The sequence below is a fragment of the Homalodisca vitripennis genome, chromosome 2 (genome assembly GCF_021130785.1).
Source record: "Homalodisca vitripennis isolate AUS2020 chromosome 2, UT_GWSS_2.1, whole genome shotgun sequence".
NCBI lineage: Eukaryota > Metazoa > Arthropoda > Insecta > Hemiptera > Cicadellidae > Homalodisca > Homalodisca vitripennis.
The window spans coordinates 98623229-98649252 of record NC_060208.1 but is presented as its reverse complement, the minus strand read 5'-3'; the positions used below and the strand labels follow the sequence as shown (position 1 = coordinate 98649252).

At 32.5% G+C, this 26024-nt stretch overlaps 2 protein-coding genes across 5 annotated transcripts in view; one reads left to right on the top strand and one right to left on the bottom strand.

Moving 5' to 3' along the window:
- LOC124354410 (testis-expressed protein 2) overlaps window positions 1-11112 on the top strand; it is a 91163-nt gene extending 80051 nt beyond the window's left edge. For all 4 annotated transcript variants that reach the window (XM_046804842.1, XM_046804843.1, XM_046804841.1 and 1 more), the window contains 4 exons: window positions 2571-2742; window positions 4585-4709; window positions 7120-7234; window positions 10280-11112. In XM_046804842.1, coding sequence (XP_046660798.1) covers window positions 2571-2742; window positions 4585-4709; window positions 7120-7234; window positions 10280-10348 — 481 coding nt within the window. In that variant the 3' untranslated portion in view covers window positions 10349-11112. The remainder of the gene's footprint in view (window positions 1-2570; window positions 2743-4584; window positions 4710-7119; window positions 7235-10279) is intronic.
- Window positions 11113-19311: 8199 nt separating this feature from the next.
- Window positions 19312-24898, bottom strand: LOC124355743 (glutamate receptor ionotropic, kainate 1). Its single transcript, XM_046806901.1, has 4 exons — window positions 24674-24898; window positions 22557-22728; window positions 21185-21468; window positions 19312-20275 (listed from the first exon to the last, which is right to left on the bottom strand). The coding sequence occupies exons 1-4, from the start codon at window positions 24896-24898 to the stop codon at window positions 19796-19798; spliced, it is 1161 nt and encodes a 386-aa protein (XP_046662857.1). The 3' UTR covers window positions 19312-19795.
- Between the last annotated feature and the right edge of the window lie 1126 nt (window positions 24899-26024).

Genomic DNA, 26024 nt, shown 5'->3' with positions numbered 1-26024 from the left:
GCTTAAAATATATTAATAAAATTTGAAGTAAAAAAATAAACTCATAAATATATTATACATTTTTCATTTATACTTATATTTTTAACCTTCCTTGTGTCCAATCCTAACACTCATGAATTCTAGTCAGATTTAGTAACTTTTGCATAGTAGTATTTAAAAATGGAATGGTGAAAAGACACTACATTATATCCAGGCGGAATTTCCTTTTATATCATTTAATATATGATATAGGTAGATAAAACTAGATATATTTTTGCCATAGAACAGATCAGTGATTTATAGTGTCTCATCATTCAACGTTTGATTGAAAAAGGGACTTGGCACTATATTCTGGTAGGCCTAGGAGTGCCAAATTATTAAATCCACCCTGTATAAATCGCCCAGTTTAGCCTTTTAATAACTTCTTGTAATAGTGTGAATGATTGATATGTGAGCAAAGCAGCCTCAATTAAAATATTGATCTCTTTAAATACGTTTTCACATAAGTATTTGGGTCCCAGGATTGGCAGTTCTGTTACAGATTTTGTCTGAAGAATCGCAACCTTGTTTAAATTTACTACCAGTTCGTATCTTATATGAGGCTGAAATATTATGATAAGAGTTTTATGGGGAAGAAAATTAGGCATTATTAGATCAGTGATAGCTCTCACATTTAGGAATGTATTTGACCCATGCATGCTAATATTTAATGGTGTTTTAGTGCCTAATAATTCCTATTTTTGCTCTAACAAACAAAACTTGTTTTTTTTATGCCTTTATTTAATGCCAAATTATTATCATGACAATATTGTTTACATTTAGAGCAATGAAGGACCAACAGTCTAAATTGTCAGACTCCTTTTCTATTACCATAAAACGTATCATCAGCTCACATTGTGAATAAATGAGTCAAATTAATGAAGGACAATCTATATTGCACTGAATATAAATAACGAGTTTGTGTTTAGTAAGTTACCATAGTACTATGGAATGTCCTAGTGTTGACTGGAGGTTTGTTGTTAATGCTAATCTATAACTTCCAGATATAGAATAAAAATTTATGAAATAATATAGATTGTTATATTTTTTTACCGGAAATACTCTTGTTCCGTTACAATCACATCAAATTATGAACGTCCTGAGAAGAATGAAGTAATGAACAATGCTGTTCTGTTGTATGTAGGTAGGGGGGTGGGTATCTGAGTAGTTGTTGTCCAGCATCTCAAATGTTATCTCTTCAATAACTCTTTTAAAGGTGATCCTTTGATGATGTACATATTTAGCTCCTTTTTCTCTTTTTACGGCTGTTTTACACATTCAAATATCCCTTTGGAATTGATCTATCAGATAAAGGCCTCTTCAATCTCTATTCTGCTGGGATTCTATCTTTAGAGATTTTGTTTGTTAGGTTTCCTGGGATAGGTTTTAAGACTAGTTATTTGTTCTCTTTTGAAGAAAACCCTTGCTTCAACAATCACTTAAATCTCTTTCTTGTTTTCCCATTGAATTTAAGATTGTCAGACTAAGCCTTTAAGATCATTTTGTTGATCTTTCTCCAAAATAATGGTCTTATCTGAAGTGTCAATTGGAGATAAGTCAGGCAGAATACAATTCCCGTTAGGGAGCCTCTGAATCCCCTTTAGACACAAATCTTTAGACTCGGCTAGGACCGGGTTCACTCTTTAATGACTTCACTAAATTTTGTGATTATCTACATTTTAAGGCCTAGTAGAGTCCTCTGGTCTGGTTTTAGTGTGTACATCTTTGATTTCTGTATTTTTGTTTCGACGTGTAGCAGAAATCTGGAGGTGGATAAGCAGTGTCCCACTTCTAGAAAAAATTCAATTAAATTTGAAGTCACCTGGTATCCAGAGTTTGAATATTTTCTTGACCGTGCAGCCACACACACACACACACACACACACATAATATGACATAATATGTCCTTCCTCCTGGGCTTGGAAAGATTAACAGGGAAAATAAAGATGAGAAAAGAATAGGAAGAGTTGCTGGGGTGATAGATAACCCTAGAGTTCTTGATTGGAAAGGTTGTGACAAGAAGGGTCAATGCAGTAGATAATTTTCATATGGAGCTCTTGTAAAGAAAAATAGGTAGCTATTAGATGTGTGCTTCTAACATACTAACTCAGTACATGTGGGAGGTTGTGAAAACTCACTCTTCCCACCCACCACTATTTATAAAAGTACTAAATGCGTATACATTTGAATAACTTTATGTGCCATGCTTATAACAAGTTTCAAATAGTGTATGTATTTGAGCTTTGTAGTCATAAATTGCTGAAGCATAGTAGCTTCATCATGAGATTATTTTATTAAAAATTAATGTGGTTAATCTTTAAATGTAAATAATAATAATAGGCTATTTTTATGATTTTTAATGTACAGTTGCATTCCATAAGTGAAATGTTGTAAAATTGGTGTAGCCTGCAACAAGCTACATCATTGTTGTTGATTGTGTGTATCAAGGGATCATATTCGAGGGAGGTAATGTGCCAAGTGACCACCTCTTCAGTTGGTTTCATCTGAGAAAATATCTTTTTCGACACATGTTTAACATTGGAGTGTTTTAGCGAGTCACAGAGCAAGCGGGCTGTCTATGATAGCTCGGTGGAGGACAGTGCAGAAACATCAAGTGAGGAGTTGGAGTCTACACGGCTGCAGGACCCCAGTGCGGGACCTGTCAAACAGCACAAGTACCTGCGGATACTCGGCAAGGTTGCACAGAGCAAGTACTTTCAACAGGTTAGTACGTGTCCTCTTGTGTCATTTGTTCCAATGTAATTGTAACAAAATATTTTTTTACAAATTGGAATAGGTACTTGTTTGTAAATAAATTTATTTGGCAGAATGAAAAAAAAAATCACACTTCTATTTTGGCTTAATTGAAAGAAAGCTATATTTCATGTGTGGCTGTTGTCTCAAAATATCAAATTAAATAAATATCACATTATTAGTTAAGATGTTTAATTTTCACAACACTGATGGGATGCAGCTGACATTATGGAAATTACACTCTCAAGGTTGGCATGCTCATACTTGTATAACTTTAATATATTTAACTCTATCATCCAGAAAGCTTACAGGCAAACATGGACTTGATTTAATTACAATCAATACGAAATCGTTTGTAAATGTATTTACTTACTTCAATTCAATAGTGTATTTGTAAGACTTTTGAACGGCCGTAAGAGTTATAAAAAAATTTGTAAGAATAGATGTTGCTTTTAATAATTGCTTGACAATTTTATTAAAAGTGTAAATTTTAATTATGTATTGAAATACCTAACAAAAAAAAAATTGTACAAATCCAAATTTTTTTGACAGCCATCTAGAAACCTTTTGTTTTTTGATACTACCTAACAAACTTATCAAGCAATGTATAATTATTTTTCCCTAGTTTAGTTTTTAATAGTAAAGAAATTGTGGCAATTATAGTGTTCACCATTATTTTCACAATGTGTATGTTACTCAAAACACTATAAGATAACTATCTGAAAACATAAGATATATTAACATTCATGCAAGGACAATCATTATTGTAAATGACTATAATTAATATTATTAAGAAAATTTAAAATCTTTATTGCCAATTCTTCTGTTATTATATTACCTATTCAGAGAAATAACACACATGCTGGGATGCATGAGCATAGACATATAATATATAAACTTCAAGTCAGTATTTCTTTACTGTGTCTTTCTATCTAGATATGGGTAAATCAGCCTACCATTCTCTCTTTGAGTCCCATCTGAGATATGGATTAATTGTATGGGGAAGTACAACAGCAACAAATTTACAAAGAGTATTAGTAATACAAAAGAGAACCATCAGAGTTCTTACTGGACTGAGACCACTAACAGTTGCATGGAAGCCTTCAGAGAACTGAGGATTTTAACAGTAGTAGCTCTTTATATAATTGATACTATTTTGCACTCTGTAACAACTGGACAGACTAGAACTGGAGACCATCACTGCTACAACACAAGAAATAGACATCACTTTGCTCTTGAAACACACCACCTAAGTTTATATGAGAGGAAACCATCATACAAAGGAGCAATCTATTTCAACATTCTACCAGACTCACTGAAGAAAACACCAGTCAAACACCTGAAGAACTCACTCAAAAGTTGGTTTCTCCAGCAACCCTTCTACACTATTCAAGAGTTCATAAACTGGAAATCAATTGCACCATGAACTGATATTTTAAATTTTATGTTCTGTATGTCCTTTATTGTATTGACAAAAATTCTAAACTCAACGTTTATGAATAAAGAATATTGTCTATTGTCTATTATTGTCTATCTACAATATTTCATGGGAAAAAATAGAACAAATATAAATCATCTGTTTGGTAACTTCCAATTTATTAAAGGTTCATGTATTCACTACAAACATCTGATATATTGCAACCATATGCTCCAAAAACGTATTTTAGTAATAGTTTTCAGTTGTGATTTTTTAGCACTTATTATATTTTCAATTTCTTATTATTGAGTATTGATAAAATCAGGTCTCAACATAAGGTATTGGTTTTGTTTAGTCTGACTAATATAAGCTGACTAACCTTGTGATATTGGCAGGTGATAGACTACAAGTTCATCAAGAAGTTTGTTAACGAAAATAACCTCCAGCTGATTGTCGAGGTCAAAGGACTTCTGGGTACTCTGGTGCTGAATATTCCGCCCCCACCCAGTGACAGACTGTGGTAAGTGGTTGGCAATACCCAAATTGGTTTAAATTGTGTGAAAAGTTCATGTAATGCCAATTATTTTCCTCAAGAGAATAACAATCATACAAAATGGGAGCATACAATTTTCATTTCAATCTGGCTCAAAATAAAGAAAACCTAACATTTATCAAACCATCCTGTACGATTAGGATGCATTACAGTTTTTTTTAAATTTCTGTTTTAAGGTGAAATTTTCCAGACAGTTGTCATTTAACATTGGCTAATCACTTGAAAAAAGTACCAAAATATAACACAGACTCTTGATAATCACTTTATAAAAATTACCAAAATATGACACAAACTGCAGCTAATCACTTATAAAAGTTACTGTTTGTGGTGTGAACTAAGGAGTTCTGGAATGTCTGGATTAATGCATTTGTATCCTTATGATTTCAATTTTTATTTATACTTAAATCAAAATAGAATCTTTTAACACTAGAATAACATTAGATTTGCTAATCAGTAAATTTTAAACCACTTGCCCAAGTTTTGCTGTTTGGTAAGCTTTACTTAGAACCATCTTGAAAGTTATAATTCTTATCTCATTTTAGTTTGGATGTATATTATTTTGCAGAGATTAAAATAAGCTGTAAATATGCACAGAATCAAATAATCTAATCTGCTCCTCAAATTTTATATTTTCATAATACTTATAATAAAACATTGTATCAAATTTTTTGCAAAATAATCTTGTGATGTAAGTATTACAAAAATATTTCTATACTATATTTATTACTATACATTTGCCATTTTCGCAGTAAATTGAACAAAAAAGTTAGAAAATTGCACATTACTTCTTCTAATATAAATGTGGTAACTTCATGAAGTTGGAAATAAAATATTATACAAATATATGTAAAAAAACATAATTACTAATAAAAAAGGAACTCTTTTGTTATTAGAATTAAAATCAGTACCACTACGTTTCAAGATCTGCAATTTGATCTCTTCTTCAGGTAAATCCCTAACCTAACACATAATTACAAACTAGGTTAAAATAAACAAATCATTAGTTCAGTTTTAATAATTAGCGTTGTGTTTAGTTTTCAATTAAGTGCATGTTTAGAGTTAGTTAACTTGACACACAACATGGTTGTTGTGATCCCTGACTTAGGCATGTCACAATGCTCTGGTATGATTTGTTTATTTTAACCCAGTTTGTAGTTATGTTTTATGTTACTTATTTACCTGAAGAAGATATTATATGCAGATCTTGAAACATAGCGTTAGTGATTTTTCGTTTCACTAAACAATGGCAAATTTCCGGAAAAATCCTGTTTCCTTCACAATCCCTCCATTGTCAAAAATAAACTTTAAACAAAGAATTAAAATGTAACATCTTCTTTATTTCAAAACTTGTAAAAACGTTTGTCCTGTGCATTGCAGAAATTACTATATTTTAATACCGTAAAAAACAAATTTTCAGAATAAATACACTGTATTTCAAAGTAACAAATTTACAGCAAACTTATTCAAAACAAACATACAGCAAATACAAATCGTAAAACTGGGCAAAAGTTGTGTAGCTTTGATAAAAGAGAATCCATTTACCTTCACTACTGTAATTTCAATAAACAGTTGTTAGTGAATTTTATTAGGACATATTATTGGCTAAGATTTTCCAACATATCTAAAGAAAGCAGTTGGCTTGCATTTTACAGTTTTACCATATTGGAGACTTTTACTATGAAATTATATCCAGAAATCATACTGAAAAATGACTGAAAACAACATGTTATCTCCATTTCTCAATCAGGTTGCATTATGCAATTATTTGTTCATGCAGAATAAGACAAATTATGTTTTTGTAATTGCAACGAGTAAGCAAAAAAGATGTCTAATAATTTTATAATTAGCATCGTTTGAGTTCGGTTCCACTTCACCTTCTGCTTAGTGCAGCGTTTGTAATCTGATGATGTCACAGACTTGACTCTTGAAATCTGGAGTCAACGTCCGTTTGAAGGGATTAAAAAAAGTCGACAATGCGGAAGCTCAAAATTGAACTCAGCATCGCTGTGATATCAGAGACATCTAGACTATTAAAACAAGTGTACTTTAGACAAAGAGGTATTCTCATTGTCTCATCAGGTGCACAATTGAGTGCACTATGATGTTTTAGAGACGATCCCAAATCTCGCTGGAGCAACCGAGTTTTCTACAGATTTCAGCTGTCAAGTCTGTGACAGTATTAAATTTCAGACAGCGCACTGAGTGCAAGGTGAAGTGGAGCTGAACTCAACCAAAATTTGCATTGAGTTAAACTCTTCCCACCAAAGTTACGTTATGTGTAGCATAAGTTGAAATTTGCATATCAGACCCTGAGTTATAACGATTCTCTTACCAGACCAGTCTGATTGTACACAAAGTAATAAAAAATATGTTTCAGGTATGGGTTTCGCACAAACCCCAAGCTCTGGCTTTCTGCACAGCCAAAGGTAGGACAGCGGCAAGTTCACGTCATTTCGCGTATCATTGAGAAAAAACTTAGCCTCGAGTTTCAGGTATTTTTACTTAACTTTCGATACATAGAAATTTTCGATGTATGAAATAGAGTTTATGTTAAAAAATTATTTCTTTTAAAATACAATGAATATTTTTACTTACTCATTAATACGAGGGGGTACCCAAAAAAAACCGGAATTATTTTATAAAAATTATATATTATCAAATTTTTTACAATACGACCTTATCTCCTTCAAAATAATCTCCATTACAACTAATACACTTGTCCCAACAGTATTTCCATTGATCAAAACATTTTTTGTAGTCATCTTTAGAAATGGCTGCAAGCTCGAGCTTCGTTTTTTTCTTAACCTCTTCAAAGCTGTCAAATCGTTGACCTTTCAAGCCTCTTTTCATGTGTGGAAATAAAAACAAGTCGCATGGAGCGAGGTCAGGCGAGTAAGGTGCGTGGGGCAGCGGAACCATGCCGTTTTTGGCTAAAAACTGCCTAACTGAGATGGCTGTGTGTGCCGGTGCGTTGTCGTGGTGGAAGAACCAGTCTCCAGTCTGCCACAAATCGGGTTTTTTCTGACGAACTTTTCGCTGAACCGAGCTCCAAGTTAACCCACTACTCTCTGATAGTTCCTCAATTGTCTGTCGACGGTCGGTGAGCACAAGTTCACGAATTTTCTCAACATTTTCGTCCGTTCGAGAGGTTGATGGACGTCCTGAACGAGGTTTGTCTTCAATCGACATGTCACCATTTTTAAATCGAGCGAACCACTCGTAGACCTGAGTTTTCCCCATAGCATCATCTTTGTAAGCTGTATTCAACATTAAAATAGTTTCTGCAGCATTTTTACCAAGTAAAAAACAAAATTTCACAGCTGCACGTTGTTCACTTAAACTTGCCATGACAAAAAACGAAACAAGAACAAAACAGGGTTAGCGAAAACAGTCACTACGAACGAACAGAATGCACTAGGACAACGGAACTGGGGTCACTGAGCTCGCAATGGGTTGCGCGACACATGCCTAGCGGCAGGAATGTGTACTACACGCTGCCGGCTGCCAGTAATACAATTCCAGTTTTTTTTGGGTACCCCCTCGTACATTACCTTTATAATTTTTTTTTAATAACATAATTTTGAGCCTAATGCAATACAGTATTTTTACTGAAGCATGAAAAACCCTTCATTTTGACCAATTTGCTGTTTTATGATTTTTGTTCATTTTTTTTAAATTAAAAGTTATCAGGACCTTCAAAATCAAACTCTGTAGCCTTTTTAATGAAGGCATTTAGGTAACAGTATGTTAGAGCTTAATGATATTTTTGAAACAGAAATTGGCATGTATCATATTATTTCAGTGTTCATGGTTATGAAGATAAGAGGTAAAGTGAAAATTGTGACTGTCACTAATAACAGGTTTTGCATATGTGTAGGGGCAGTTCGGTTTCAGATGCATTACATTTCACAGTTAAAAATCATAGTTAGGTTTGCCTTGTTGCCCTGATTAACAAAATGTATACATTATGTAGATCTCGGAAATTTATTTCCAGTTCCATTTGGAACCTATACCACTGTTTCAGTAACAGAGTGCCGTAACATGGTAGTTCCAGTTGCTACAATCCACATCTACTTCGGAGTACAAGGAATATTTTAGAAAAAGAATTATCCAAATTGGTTCTCTGCAATTATGCTAAATAGTAACTGGAACACAATGTCAAGCAGCTGGTTATTGGGAGTCTGTCGCAACAGCGAGTGAGCGTTGCTGGATTTCAGGCATGTAGGCGAGTGCTGCCAAGTATCCAATTTCTTCTTTCATGCACAGATCTGGAATAAATCTTTACTCAATTCAATGACATCTAACAATATTAAATTTATTGATCTGTTAAGATAGATAATTAATTTGATGAAATTAAAAAAATATTGTAATAATGAAACAAACTATTAATAGTACTAAATATTTTCTTTACCCAGCAGGGATCACTTCCGGCTGGTTTAGGCCTATCACTTCCACTAAGAATACAAAGCAGAAAACTATACCTTCCAGTTGAATCCACCACTGGGCACAGCAAAAACTGTTGTCATTTAAATCTGGGCAACCTTATGGTTGTCCAGGAGCGCCACATCACTAACCACCAATTTTGAGATTCTGGGATTCATGGGCAATTCGATAGGTCTATTCTGCTGTGGGAGATGACTGTTGGAGTTGGTGGGGTTTGTTCCCTAACCTCAGATATTCTTGCTAGCCTCAACAAAGGTATGCCACCCCCTGCCTACTTTGACTGGAGAGGCTGGTTCAGAGCTGGCCTTCTTCTGGGGAGACATAACTTTGAGATGTAGTGCCCTAATTCTTCCTCATGGATCTCGATCAGAGGCGGCCTTACCCATCCTAAATATCCTGTCACTCCGGAAGCAGCACAAAGGTTCTTACAGGACTAAGTGCAATTTATAAGCTTCTTGTCCTAAGAGAACAAAAAATAAATAAATTTTCTTGTAAGTCCTATAATTCTTACTGTGCCAAAAACATTGCTAACAATGCTGTTTTGAGATATTGGATCTTTACTGTGGTGCAATATATTCAGACTAGAGTTGTTAAATGAAAACAAATACATATCCTGCTTTTTTATAATAAAATGTTTATGAATGAATGCATTTGAATGTGCACTAGATTAAAGAAGTGATTACCTCCTAGATAGCATTTCATACAGTCAGTTAGTCCTGCACTATAATTTAAAAATGCTTGTAAAACTTTTCCTCAACCATTAACAATGCTTTCTTTAAACTTCTTGCAGGGTAGATAAAATAATCTGACGTTCATATTTATTTTATTCTGAAAGATTTTCCAAGAGTAATTATTTTGCGTAGTTCAAAGGTTTTGTCGCAAACTGTCTAATTCTTAAAAATATGTAGTGGGATTGTACTTATTCTATAGTAACAAAAAAGTAATTTAAGCTTTTATGGAATGTTATTTATGTACAGGAAGAAAAATACTGGGCTTAATATTGGCTCCAAAGGCACTCCTTTGTAACTTTACTTTTATGTACACTTTAATATGTCTGAGTTCCAAGTCACTGATTTTGTACTTCATGTCTATAGAGGCTACTCGTGCTGCCCAACATGGATGATCTTCTCATACCGCTGATGGACCATAGAGTACCGAGCTGATCTCCTTCTCCTCCTCCTTCCCATGTTACCTAGACGTACCAAACCAAAAAGTGTTTAGTCTTAGCCCCTAGTTTGTAGAACTGCAAAGTTATGTCGCCTTGAAGCAACAGCCTTCTTGATTTAGTTGTTTCTTATGTCTTGGTGAAGATTTTTCACTTTATAAATGGGAATGTTTGTTTTTTCATGCAATTTTAAGCGAAGACAATTTTTGTGTATTAATATTGGAAAAATACTCCGCTTCATGGATATTGAGTATTTTAGTACTTAAATTGCTGTTTAAGAAGTTCTTATATTAATACAACACTTATTGATCACTGTATTTCTTATTTAGTACTGTATGGTATAAAATATCTCAGACTTAAAGGTTCTATACCAAATTAGACTGTGATGATAAAATTTGATTCCGTAGAAATAATTATAATTTTAGATTATTCCTTTTTGTTTTAGTTAATAATTTATGCTTTGCATTTATATTGTTGAATGATTGAGTGAATTTGTATTGCTGTAATTTACTCCTACTGGAGAAACTGTAAATGTTGCGCTTATGTCAATTTTGATTTGTTAATTTTTGTATTACTTTGTTAATTTAGATTTTATTTGTGTATTAATTGTTACTTTTTTGCTTGTAAAATAGTATGAGAGAAATATTGATGCAAACTTTTTTTTTATTTTTGCCTTTTTGTTTTCCAAATATCTTTCTGTTGTTTTATGTTAGTTTAAGTTTATGACAAAAATTATTAAAAAATATAGAAGACTATAATAATTATGCTTTTTCTTTATTTAAAAAAATTATCTTTGTGTATGTTTTAGATGCTATCAATATTGGGCATGTTTTTTAAGTAAGTACCGTTTTAATGTACAAAAAAATCAAGTGAGCTTTTTGTAACAGTTTTATTCTGATATCTAAAGCCCACGCTTAATCTATTTTCTACATAATTGCCACCATTAATAAGGCACTTATCATATCTAAAAACAACCTTTTGTATACTGTCTTCATAGAAGATTGCACCTGATTTAATCACTACTGAACGTGATCATTGTGATATTAATGCTGTTAGTACAGTGCTGAACTTCAAAATACTTCTTGTGATGAAAAAGAAAAGCTATGATGAGATCTCAAGTTTGTTTTGTTGTATATGGATAGACAATTATACAGATAACCGTGTTTCTCGATAAAAATGTCCTAGGGAAAACTTTTTGAAACTTGAAAATTCTTCTCATAAAAAAGACATTTTGAAATGTCTGTTAATTTTTACTTTATCATTAACCTTCTGCATCAATATGTGGGTGATCATTGTGGGTTGTCAGCTGCATTTCTCATCATGAACTTTTTTGGTTATCTTTTGAAGTTCTTACCTATTCAAATGCCATTCCATCAGTCTTAATGTTTGTCTGTACACTTCATCATGATGTTGGTGAATTTCAATGCCTTTAGCACCTAGAAAACAAATAACAGAACATCACAGTTGGCAGGATTTGTAATAGGGATTAACAGATGTAAAGACGATTGATTTTTGCCGCAATTGCGCCTATGGCTTGCTAATAGATGAAGGTAGACAGTGTGCAATTCAGGACCCCAACTGTAGTATTGCAGGAGCGGAATTTCAAAACGGTACTTACCTAAAAAATACGTCTCTTACTTTTGTACGTTTTGTTTTTATTGAAGAATGTGTTTTTATAATGTTTTCATTTAATGTTTCTTTAAGAACCGGCTGTGCTAACTGTCATTTAGATTTTAGACCCATAAGAAAAATGTTAACTTTCAAACAATTTTACGTCTTTATTTTTGGTCATAGATGTCTCATTTTAGAGATGTAATTAATACACATTTAAATCTTTTTGAATTTTAAAATATTTTTATTGATTATACAGAAATAAATCTCAAAAGTATACTTAATACCTCATTTAAGTATTATAAAAAAGTATAAAACTTTCAAAAAAGAAGTAAAAAGAATTTGCATATTGATTATACTTACATCACTTTATGGACAAATATAAACGTGGTTTAAGGTTAACATTGTTCCTATGAGCTAAAACTCATGGTCATGGTTGAAATATTGTGAGTGTGAAAGTACAATACAAGGATTTTGTATTGACTTAAAAAATTATTTTTATGGCAATTAAATTTCAGACAATTACCATAAAACGCCATTAAAATGTACTGTATGTTTTGGAAAAATTATAAACAGTCAGATTGAGAGCCAAAACAAATGAAAACAATTAAATTGGTTACAACTGGTTCTTAAGCATTTTCTGTACACTTATATTTTGTCATAATTTTCATGCCTTTTTACCTATAATAGGCTGTCTAATTGGCTGTAGAAGCTCAAGAAAGGTTTAATTAATCCTACGAATGAAGTAAGACTTATTTCTGTCCTTCTTTAAGACTTATTTCTGTCCTTCTTTATCGGTTGTATTTTATTATTTTGCTCTGGATTGAATAAAAATTGTATAAACTAGATTTGAATGTAATTAATTATTATAATTTCAGAATATTCAATACAAAATCAGTTTGCAATGTTTTTAAGTACCAATTTTTATTTAGTATTGTTAGTTTACACTGAGCTAAATAAAAAAAAAAAAATATATATGTATTATAATATAGCATTGTATAGTCAATAAGAAAATTGTTAAAATTTTAAAATATTTTGACAAATTTAATTGTCATGAAGTCTTAATAAATTTTCTGTACTTTAGCCTTAGCATGTACCGGGTGTTTTGGAACTCGTATTGGATATTTCAAGGATTCATCCCTTAAAACTCAAACAGAGATATGTCGTTGATATTGTTATCACTTGTCATTTGATTAAAATATATTTCAGACAAAATATGTTTCAATAAGGTGCTGGTTGTTTTGAATTTGTATGATTGCATTTCACATGAATTGGTAGAACAGCAAAACATAGTTAAGTCATAAAAGGAGTAAAAAATAATAGTTTAATATCAAAATCAGATAAAAACTGATAATTTTTATTTTTTGGATAAGCAATAATCCTTTTGGAATTTAATTTTTAACTTTTTGTACGAAGAATAATGTTACAGTCAGGAAACAGTATTGTTGCAAAAGAACGTCAATTTGCATTTTTCAAGTAATCCAACCATATCAAAGAAGATAGCAAACATGATTTCAGATTGTTTTATGTGTCATTCCTTCTAATATAATACTTCTGTTTGTAAAATTTGACAAAAAGGTTTTGAATTGTTGCCTTTTTGAGATTGGTGAATCATTACTTAAAAAACACACACAAAAACATGTACATGCATATACAGACAAACTAAACATTTTTAGACATATTGATAGTGATACAAATATAAAAGGACAACCCTTTGCATTTTAAAGGCCACTATTAGTGGCCAGTTCCCACTTCTAGACTATATGTGCCAGTTGCCTTTGGCATTGTCCTCTCAGATTGGGTGCCGTGCCGCCATTTGCCGATACTGGGTGACCATTGCGTCTGCCAGGTCTCACTAGCTCGGAATTGTTTTGTTTCATTTCATGTTGCACATCACTGGCATGTTCTGAGTCAATGTTGTCTATAGCTGCATCTGAATCTAACTACTCTTCTTCTTCATACATTACTATTCACTAAAAACTAGTTTAGTACAACACTATTATAAAACTATTAAATAAAATATACAACTGCTACTATGAGGACTGTCCATGTAATGACACTGCACTGAAACGGTTAAATTTGAACTGAGGAATAAAGCAACTGAGTTAAAACAATCAAAATTGATAAAGACTTAGTTCAATAGCTTCTCAACAGACTGCAGCACATTACAGAGGAAATAATGAATAGTAAAGTTAATTTACACAGACTATTAGAAATAGCCACTGACAAAACGACCATGCGAGTGTTCGCCGTATTTGACACTGGCCTTTCACAATGGCTGTAAAAACTGAGAGGACATTAACCACAAAAATAATTACAAGCTGTCATAGAAATGGCCATGGCTACTCACAGTTGCAATATGATTTCAGAGGACTTGTTAAACTGCAAAGTGTAAAGGGTTAAGAAACAATCTCTTAATATATCTGACAAGAGTTCTGAACATCCATAAAAATATTAATATATTCAAACTTGTTAAATTGTTCTATAAAGTACACAAATATTAAATGATATCTCTCTGACAATTTTAAGATAACTTTACAAAATATGTGTCGTTTTCCTGATATGTCTAAATGGCTTATTTAGTTTTAAAATGTTTTTAATGTTGATTGTTATGTCTAAGAACTATGGATCAGCAAAGCTTTGCTTTTTAATTATAATCTATTTCTTTTCTCTTCTTTTTTTGAGGTATATTTTGTTCCTTTATAAGTTGGTTTTGACTGCCAAATCCTATTCAAATCTGTAAGGATGGTGCGTCATAACAAATATATGATGTGCAAGCTTTATGTTGGTGGTCTTTAGAGCCTTGTTTGTACATATTCTTGTTAAAACAATACACTACAACACACATACAACATTAGAAATACAAATTAATCAGCAGCTGTAGCTGTAGTGGAAACATTTTTTTTTTATATCTTTTAAATTAAAAAACTATTAAAATTCCAGAATTTCCTTCTGAACAAGTCAATGTTGTAAAAACATTTCTATGATTTCAGGTGTGATTTTAGAGATAACTAACAATAAAAAATTGTTTTGATTTTTTACAATTACTGCCAGAGTTGTTTAAGCATGTATACTGAAACAATGTTAATGAAATCAGTCTTGGTTTAATTTAAATATATGTGTACTTAGAGTTAGTGATGTTAACATTGAGTCGTCTTGTCCCCAAAATTGTGTAAAAATCAGAAAAATATATTTACTAAATAATGTTGAATTAATGATTTAAATGTGTAGAAAAATAATTAACATACTTGTATGATCTGTAAGGTATTTTAATGTCAATTTAAACTCACTGGAATTTCATAAACTTCCAATGTGTAATGGAAAATAATTATTTTGAAAATTTTGCTTTGGATGTTGGTATTAGGAAATGGTCTCTGTATACTTGGAGAAGAATTGCCCTTAGACATTCCACAAGGAATCTAGATTAATCAACATCAAAGTAGTTTAATGACATTTGAATCGGTATTGCCATCATTCCTGACCACCAGCTGTTCCTCCTATGTTCACTACTGTTTGTTTGATTTACATGTTGTCTGCTAACACATTATGATGGAAAATCTTCATAATTCTGCTATTCTTTCAAATCATCCATCGTAAATAATAAACTTTAAAGCATTATGTCATTTACATTCAGTTATGTCATTTGTAATTTATTAATCTCATAATTAAAATTAAATACAACAAACTTCATAAAACTGAATAGTATAATGTCTTGTAACTCAATCTAAATAAGTATGGAATAAAATAAATACAGAATTTATCCAACAGAAGCGTTTTAATATCAAATCATATTATAAATGTAATGTGGATAAAAATATCTAAACATAAGGTGAAGAGTTCCACAAATTAAAATATCAATTTTTATTTTATATCAATCAATCACTTTTTTATATTGATTCAGATATTTTATTTTGTTTTTACTATTTCTATACATAAATGATGTCATATAAATAAAGAACAAGATTATAAGGGAATATTGCTGCAAACTTTGTGTACTTGTGAAAAATACCATCCTTGATTAAGATTTTAATAGAACTAAAGTTGTCATACAAAATTTTCCAAATAAGTGTTCAATAAACTAAAAAGTAAACAAAATTGATGGTAATGTCATAAAAAAACTAAGATAAAGTTAATTGCTTTTCATATATGGTTGTACAAAAAAGAGACTCAATTCTTTGAAAGTACAAAACTAAAAAGTAAATTATTAACTTGTGTAGTGTTTAATGATTGTTGTTAAAACATTGCATTTTCATTGACAGTAAATTACGTTGAATTGATAAATGAAAGTAAGTAATAACAAGAGTAATAAAATAAAATAAATAATATGTTGTACTTGTCAATGTTGGGGACAAGACGTTGTATATCTCTCAACACTTTCCGAACCATGTTAAAGTTAACACATTACTTCTATCATTGTTGGTGTTGACACATTTGACTTTCTTGTGATATCTCATATTACCTATTTTGTTACTTGGGTATATTGAATAAAATATTTATGTATTTTATGACTGGTTTCATTTCATTTCTACCAACAATGTTAGCCTACCCAAACCCTTTGATTACTTTGAACAATGTGTTTAGTATAATATGGTTTTAATATTGTGTCCAATACATTATTTAAAAAAAAAATGTTAAACAAATAAAAATAGTGTTTTGAGGAACAATTATATTAAGCTTTTCAAACAGTTTTATAAAACATGAAATATTAAATTTGTGACTAACTGGACAGTTGCCATAAGGGAAAACTAAACCCTACAGATAAGCTTGTAGAGAGCACATCTGAGGATAACAGATTAACTACACTAACTCTGATAAATATATGAAGGTGGGAAGGGATAAAATCATCCAGGTCTTTACAGGTAAATGACCTATTAACAAGGTGCCAAACATTTTGCCAACCTCCAGAGGGTACCAAAAGACTCTCAGGACAGTTCTGAAGAAACATAATCAGTTTTTAAAATTGTATATCGATTTTCATCATCCTCAAATATAAATGGACAAATGTTTAGGCAACTAAAATGGACAAATTTGAGATACAACTGCCAGTGTCCATCATCAGGGGATTCTGAAAATTCATTAAACAAATAAGCTGTTTTGATTAAATTGACACTTCATTCCTCATTTGCCCTGATGCAAGAGTTTTTAATCAGAAGACTATGTTTTAGATCAACCACAGAATATCAAACAACTATAAATTTGACAATTTTGCATCAGGATGTTGACCACTCATCAGTATATAATTTTAAAATATGCAGAAACAACTACAGTTTGTTATTGCAATCTTCCAATGAGCATTTTGAAATAGTCAGCTGTTCAAAAGTTAAGAGGGGAAGAAAAGATTTTATTTTCACACTGTATAGTTAAATAAAAGTGTTGTGTGAAGCTAAAGAAAATGTAAAACCAATGGTCATATTTAACTTTTTACTTTTTAGTGCAAGTTACAAGCTCAGTAACTCTTTACAAAAGGTCTAGTATTGCGTTAAGTATCACATATGTACGATGTGAGTATAATAGACATATCATTCAAGCTACAGGCCGAAACGATGAAACATTTGCTGTACCCAGTTTTCAGCATTTTTACGTATGGTTAGTCTTGAAGACATATCAAACACTTTAACAGTTTTTGTTTAATTAAGAGTCTATAAGTAATTATAGGCTTTAGGTTACTTCCTTTCCTTCAGAGTAGAGGGTTAGTGAAAACGTATAAACCAATGTATTTGCACTAAGATGTAGTTTAAGAAAATGATGTCGAGAGACATTTGGAAAATGGCCATACTTTTTTTGTATGCCTATTTTCACGATTTGTTATTTACTTTTGGATGCAAATGATCCGTTTCATTAATCTGAGTCTGGTTCTTAAAATTGACATAGTCCATTTCTAAATTTCACACAGTTTTAGTGTATTTTGGCTTTTAAAGCAGCAGAATACGGTTATGCGGAATCAAGTCTGTATACGTACGTTCTACTTATTTATATTTTGTTACATGTTATAAAAGTCTGAAAATTGTACTTTAAAATAAATCTGTAGGTTTTTAAAAATAAAAAATTGGAATACCACACAACGTGGGTTTCGTAATTGTTTAATGCCTTTAAAAAATATTTAATGTCTAAATTTGAAAATCTTACTTAGCAACATATGATGATATTTAAGTAGCTATACAACAGTTGTCCTAGGCAGTCTGGCAGTTTCCACGTTCAAACAAGCAGACAGTGACCATTAAATTAACCAGCTCAATTAAATCTTTGTTAAAAATTAAATGTTTTAAATAGTGGTTTACAAAATACACGGCCAATATAATGACATAAAAGCTCCATAATATGTCCAATGCCAAAATTTTTGATTATTTTTTTAGTCAAGAAAAGTCAAAGTAGTAGGCCTAATTTAAAAACTTTTTCAAATAATTATAAAATTAAATACTAAAAATCCAATACAAATAAATCCATCTTGTATAAAATGTTAGTCTCAATCGGACCACAAGTTTCTGAGTTAAAAATGTTCGAGGTTGCAGTTTTTTTGAAAAGTATCAAAACTGGTAGGTACCCTTTTTTTGCTGTTATCAACTTAAAAGCTGAAAAGTAACGTTTTGAATGATTTGTTTCATATGTCTTAACAAAGAAATAAAAAAGATAAATTTTAATGTAAATCCTGTTATTGTTACTCTACTAGTTAGTTTGTGATTAACTTTCAAACTCGGGTATTTATACTTTTTGATCTGAGAATAGAAGGCATACTCTCCTAGGCGTAAGCAGGTCAGATGTAATTTCCTCTTGCTTAGACACAGTTATTGTTAAGAGAGAAGATTCATCATCATTTTTTTTCTGGTCATCTTCTTGTTTGCGGAATCGAAGTGAGTTCTTCAGCCAACTACAATACAAGTGAAGGAGGTACAGGGTACAATTGGCCTTTAATTAAATCTTTCATCTAAAAGTAAAGTAGGGTACAATTGGTGGATTTATATACTTTTTTGAATAACAGTATTTTGGGCATTTTCCATCATTATATTTGATTATACAGAACACTGAGTGTAGAGGATTGGAATCTATCCTCTTCTCCAGAAGTAAACAGTATTAAGACATCATACACACAAAATTAAAAACCAATGAAAGTGAGGTGATGAACTTGCCAGAGTTTAATAGAAGCTGTAAGTCAAAATATCAAACATATAAGTAAGTCCATACTGGTGAGAATGAACACAAACAATACCATTTGCACAGTAACACTGCAATAAATTTTGCATACAATATGGAAAGTGAGAGAACAAGGATAAAATGAGCATCAGCACTTCCTTAGAAGATTTATGGAAGAAATATCATGAAGGCAAAAGGTTGCATATTAAAACTAAAAAAAAATACATCACCACTTTATTTAATTAAATTGTAGTCAACAGTGTACAGTACAAGATCAAAGATGATGTTACTTAAAAAAAAATGAGTAAAAAAGTCTTGTAAATTAGCTATGTCTTGTCAACTCAAGTTCTTTTGTTTATTTGCATTGTATTAATTCAAGCACAAAGTTACCAACATAATATTCTTAAATAATATTTGGGCATATGAGGTATTGTACTGACGCTTTTAATAAGATAAAAACTAGAGGAAAATGCTTTAGAATTTTAATTATGGGAATTAAATAACATAATAGAACAGATAACATTTGAGTTTAAGAACAACAAAAGTAATTTTTAGTTGCTTTGTTTATTTTTTCAAAGTTTATTAATTATAGGATACCTGTATATCTGTAAATGACTACTGTATTTATGGGTGTGGCAAAATTACCTTTCTTCGTAAGGGTAAAATATATTTAATTTCAAACTCTTCACAATGAACTGTTGAAAAACTAAGAATAACGATAACAGAGCTCAATTGAAAATACGATAAAGGACAGTGACAAGCCAATCACAAGTAAATAAAACACAGGGCGTAATTTCATCAAAGTCAGCTGCTCTGGTTGATTGAACTCTGTGACATCCTTTTCTATGAGGAGTTGTTTCCTGTTGAAGTCCTCCTGAGTCAGCTTACGGACCCAATAAGCCCACAAGCCATGGTCAATAAACAGTTGTATGGTTCTCGTAAACAGCTGGTTGAAGGAGAAGTGCTTCCTGAAAGCGAACGATGTATACGCCTCTCTTATTGATCCACGCATCAGTCTGAACTCCGCCAGATCTCTTGTTTCATCAAACCCTTCCATTTCAAACATGACCCAGTCTCCCCATCGCTGGGCTACAATTGCTATGCTTTCATCACTGTTGAGGTATTCGTCAATGTCTTCCAGCTTTATGTGTTTGTATCTACTTTCAAGTTGATGGTGCCAAGTGTTCTGAAAAATGTTCAACACAATTTTTTACATCTAAAATTTACAAGTTTTGTACTGTTAAAGAAAATATTTACATTGTTGAAAAATCTGTTAGAAAATCTATGATCCAAGATTGCTGGTCATCTGTAAATCCCAATTGCTTCTTAAAGAAAGTATATTGCATTATATAACATCAATGAGTTTGGAGATTATACGATAATTAAAAAAATAACTGCAGTATGGTCAACTTTAGAAGATACTTATAAAATATGAAACTCGCTCATTTCCTTGCAGACGTTTACAAATAAATATATTAAATAAATGCACTGTATGGTTGGTTATCTGGAATATCTCAATGAACCATGCGCCTGTGGAGAACCATGATACCACTTTTCTAATGTGGGAAGAAAATACATTCCATTTCTTAAAAATAAAACACACTAGATCTTTGTTTTTTCTGATTGATAACCAGTATATCATACAACTGACCTAGACACACTTTTAACCTTAAAACAGATTCCTAATTTAGGTACAAAATGATTACAACTCTTATGCTATTGCTTCATTTTTATTCAATTCCAAACTGGATTTTAGTATTTAAATATCTTGTAGAGATCATCATTTGTTTTACAATTTAAAAAACATTTCCTATGTGAATAATGTCATTACTTAGCACTGAAAATGAAACTCGTGAAAAGCTGTAAGAGCCTATCTATAAAAATGTATTTTCTCAGCCTCTTTAATATTTATGTGGGTCTAAAACCTGTATACAGCACACAATAATTAAACAATTAATAGCCTAAAGAATATAATCTCGGTGAACATTCATGAAAATACTGCAAGAAATTTAGTTTGTACAAAAAAAACCAACTGTACGAAATTGATGTTTGAATTGCGACTGCGATCCAATGCGATTGAAGTGAGAGAGCTTACATCCAAGTTGAAGTAGAACTGAGACAAGGTTGCTCGACAGTGGAGGTACACAGGTTGGGTCCAGTAGTAATCTCTCTCTACCAGCTGCTGTACAGAGTCCACCCTAGGGGAGTAGAGGGGCACTGTCAGTCGAGTCACGATAGAACTAGTCAGGGCTGTCGTGAACAGCAGCGTGAACACCAACCAGCAGGTAACTACCAGCCTCAGGTGGAACGTGGAAGCATGCTGATACGATGTAGACATCATCAGCATTCCGAACATTATGAGGGCACTCTCTATCAGACCTGGTCAGAAAGAAAATATTTTTTCAAGATGATATCTTTGAAATACTTGGTTAATTGTGATTTATATCGAACATGTCACGTCTCTAGCTGTCTGAATACTTTGACTGGTGATAAATACTTGTTCAACTATAGTATTAATTTGTTTCTAACATTAGTGCCATAGAAAATCCAAACCTAGATGTCTCACTCAGGATAGTAACTAGCATTTATCAATGGAGTTCACTATTGTGCTAGGTACCGTGATCTAAACCTAGTACTAAACCTGGCTGTCAGATGGATGGCTCTAACTACACCACAAAAGAGCAAAAGTTCCAGTGAGACTTTTATATTTTCTACATACATTTTAATCTACTCCAATAGTCTCGTTATGGCTATTAATCTATGAAATTATGTGACTGTGTCAGTTTGTAAAATAATGTTGGTAAATAAATTTATAATCACCTATTTTCTGACTTTCAGCCTAAGAAAATAGTTAGCACATATCAGTATATAAATATTTACTAAGATGTACATAATTATACATGTTCAACAAAACACATAATAAAGCATTTCATCTCATTAATCCTTTACGGAGCTCATAGCCAAAGATAACATAAATTACACCTAACAAAAAATATCAAATTAGTATGCTAAACAATATTATATGAAGACATTTTATTTTGTGCAATATTTGAGAACTTTTTATATCCGGAAGCAAACATTGCTTACAAAACTGAGGAATTTCCAATTTAGTTATATAACAAAAATGAGTAAACGTGAGGTTTGGTTTACACTTTCATTCTTACAGCTCTGTACAATTGTCATTACATTGTGATCATGTAGGAAACAGTCTGGTAAGTCAAACCACAGGTGTAGGTCTGATGACGAAATGATGCAGAGTTCAATTAAAGTTTTCGTTGCCGACTTTTCTTATCCCTTCAGACAGACGTGGACTCCAAATTCCAGAAGTCAAGTCTGTGACAGCGTCAGGTTCCAAACGCTGCACTAAGAGGAGGGTGAACAAGAGTTCAACTCAACACTCACATATAATCACCCTTCCCTCTTAATGTGTAGTTACAACTAGTTATTTATGAAATTAGGAAACTCACTCGGTCTGATCTCAGTGTAGGACGCAAGGCTATGTCCTGTCCAAAATACTAAACTGGCTATGACAAAAGTGATGCAGGTGAACAGCCAAACATCGTTTTCGAAGATTCCAATCAGACTTTGCCATCGTTCACTCAGCTGGTAGGGGCGCCTGACAATGAACGTTACATAAATCTGCAATTACCAATTTGTATCTAGAATTCAATTACTTATTGACTATTCTTGATTTATTAAATTCTAAACTAATTTTTTAGATATAAGTTTTTAACATTCTACACTAACGCAGAGGCCTAAGTAAATGCCAAAAGTGGGTGTATTAGTATAATCTTAAAAATAATGTTGATATCCTTGCACTTCAAGAAATACACATTGAAAATCACACAAAAGACAGTACAAGAGGCAGTATCCCAGGATACAAACTTGTAGAAATGGTCGGCCAAAGGTTATTATGTTAAATGGGATGTATTAATAGTGAAACAACCATGGTGGATGTTTATAAACTAAGTAATATCCAATCGTCAGACATAGCTTTGCCTAACGTAAACCACCCTGTCCGTTACGTTAGTGATTTCAAAGCCACCACAACTAATGTGGAAATCAAACATATGATGAGAACGGCAGAGGCTTGATTACCTGTGCTGAAAATAATACCTTCTTCCTAGTGTATGACGCTACAAATGTCAATTACTTCACTCAGCCCAGTGACAACGCTATTAATCCCCCGACCTTCACGTTTGTTCTTGTGACCGATATTTTAAGCCTATAAAACTTAGTACGAAAGTTCTCGGCACTTTTCCCCATTCTCAACTCAGGACTGTTCTTATATTAGCTGGGTTACGAATCCTTTTGGTAAGATCTTTAACTAGACCAAGATGGAACTTCACTAAAACTGAATGGGGATCTTTATGAAGCAAACTTGAGACCAGTCCTTGGTTCAATTCTCCAAAAATGGGAAATTACGTTTGGTTGACGAGCCTCGTTTTATCTGGTACAAAGTCCTGCGTTCCAAGAGGTTTTCGAAGATCAGGGTAGCTTCTCATTTTCAGCAAATGCTAAAAGGGCTCCCTTCTCGGAATTGTCCGAAGGACGGAACAAGTTTGTGATTTCCGACCCAAAGACTGAATTAGGCGGTACGGATCGTCCTTGGAAGGATTGGGTCGTTTTAAACCAATATCGATCTGGAGTGGAGGGATGCAAAGCGTGGAAATCCAGATGGGGAATGACTCTCAGTCCGTCATGTGAATGTGGAGCAGGTTCTCAAACACAGGACGCATTCTCAACGATTGCTCCTTGCGTTCTCGTCCGGTATGTTTAGCCGGTGTCATAGCTTTGTTTGTTTTACTCTTTTTGACACAAGTGCTTTGTAATTTAGTATGAACGATAAATGTATGATGGCTCGAAAATAATATGATATAGATACGATATATTAAAGAAATCAGTAACATAGTAACGTTGTATACCTTTTATTGCTGGGGACTCGTGATTCGGCAGTCATGCATTCATTGGTCACACCAATAGATAACCTCAACACATATATTTTTTTTCCATTAGGCCTAGTTGTGCAGTATCCTGTGTTTATTATTATAACGATCTCAATATATTAAAAGTGCTGAACCGTATATAATTTGTATCTTTGAATCAACTATATCGTGTTGTACATGCTAATCTAATATTACCATTCAATTTCATAGTCATTTATGTTTAAAGAAATCATTTACTTTATATTTGAAAGAAATTAGTAATATTATATTATAAATACGAAATAAAAGTTTATTAGATTACAAGTACAAATGGATGTTTTTATGGAAACGTGAGTAGGAACATGTACATGCATACGAGGGAACAAATAAGTATGCATAATTTTGATTATAGTCTATTAAAGTATAAATTTTCCCTAAACAATTCGGTGGTCGAGAGTAGTAGTTCGCCCAGGTTTACAATAATACCACTGCACCCCGCACTCACTCCTCACTATTATTCTTACAGCCTTATAAGTTTGTACTTAAGTAGACGCCTCTGTTTGGTCATTGCTAAGCTTATTATAATGGTAACTTTTGTACGCCCAAACACTCCACATGCACTCCTTTGCGACAATCAGCACACAAACTTTAGGACTTGCCTTATTCAATGGCGGGCCGAAGTCAATAATGTCAAAGGTTGTGTCTCGCTGCCAGATGTTGCAGAACGCTACGTCAGCATCACCTTCCTGCAACGGTTGGAAGATGCCTCCCACCATTGTTCCGTTGCTCAACCTCTTGCCCCACCCCCCTGGATTGGGCAGGTCTACCAATTTCCATGTTAAATTCAAATAATTTGACACCTCTCTGAAGAGATTCATTTCCATCCCATCGTATTCAACTGAAAAACCAGACTAAACGAGATACATGTAGATAAAACATTGCATAAAGTACACTCAGTACTTATGAATAAATTAAAGGAACTGGACATGCTGTTTAAATTAGTAGGAAACCTTGTGAAACTTATTACATAATAGCGTAACAGTTATACTAAGATGGAGTAAATGTGGTTGTCACACCGGGATGCGCGGCCAAAAAGGACGCAAAAAAATCAAACTAAAAAATCCTGAAACGCAGAGAATAGATGATCTAACACGAGATTGTACGCAATGTTCGCCACCCCACGCTACGCTACCCTTCGCTCCTTTGTACACTCTAACTACATCCTTTGTCACTGTCCCAGATTACTCGTTTTACAGAGCCATTTCAAGGTGATAGAGGCAGGGAGATAGGCTACTGGCTGCCATCTTTATTTTAGCACTGTAAGAACAATTTCAAACACCTTTACGCCCTTATTTTTCATCTTAAAAAATTGTGTAAATTATCTCATTAAAGACCGTTATTTCTCAATAGATCTTTAATTATTTAATATGTATCCAAAAGCTTTTTAACCTTTTCGATATTTTAATTAATTATATAGAATATCACCTGTTTTGCTCTAGCGTTTATAAGTTAAAAGTGTTAAAGTGTATACCCCAATAGGTAATTTCACATAGCTGGGCCTTAAGGTGCTATCAGTTTATGGTTGGAAAAATATATGTTTATTTTAAAATTCGTACTCCTTTAAGATAAATTCCCTGATTTTACACAGTATTGCTAACATGTTCATTCTGACTCAAATTAATAGTATTAATATTATAAAGAGTACCACAAGATCTGATATTCTCCTTAATCCAAGAAGTCACGGTTTGCCAAGACCTTAATCCCCTGCTTCCTGAAGATGACTACCACCCATCGCTATTCTTGATAGTTTCTTGAACTCTGATTATTAAGTCTTCTATAATTATGCGTAACACTGCTGTCCTATTCATATAATTATATAATTGTCCTATTTCTCTTGTGCTCAGAAACGGTATATTTCAGGGCTGTGAGCAGATTTCTTTAAAAATAATAAAAATATTCCTACTACACCACCAGTCAGTAATCCCAGTTCCCTCTCTGAAATGTAATTCT

Coding starts and splice junctions, on each gene's coding strand:
- LOC124355743 (XM_046806901.1), bottom strand. CDS start 24,898: ATGGAAATGAATCTCTTCAGAGAGGTGTCAAATTATTTGAATTTAACA. Junction 22,729..24,673: donor TCGGCCCGCCATTGAATAAG/GCAAGTCCTAAA, acceptor TGGTAATTGCAG/ATTTATGTAACGTTCATTGT. Junction 21,469..22,556: donor CTACACTGAGATCAGACCGA/GTGAGTTTCCTA, acceptor CTTTCTGACCAG/GTCTGATAGAGAGTGCCCTC.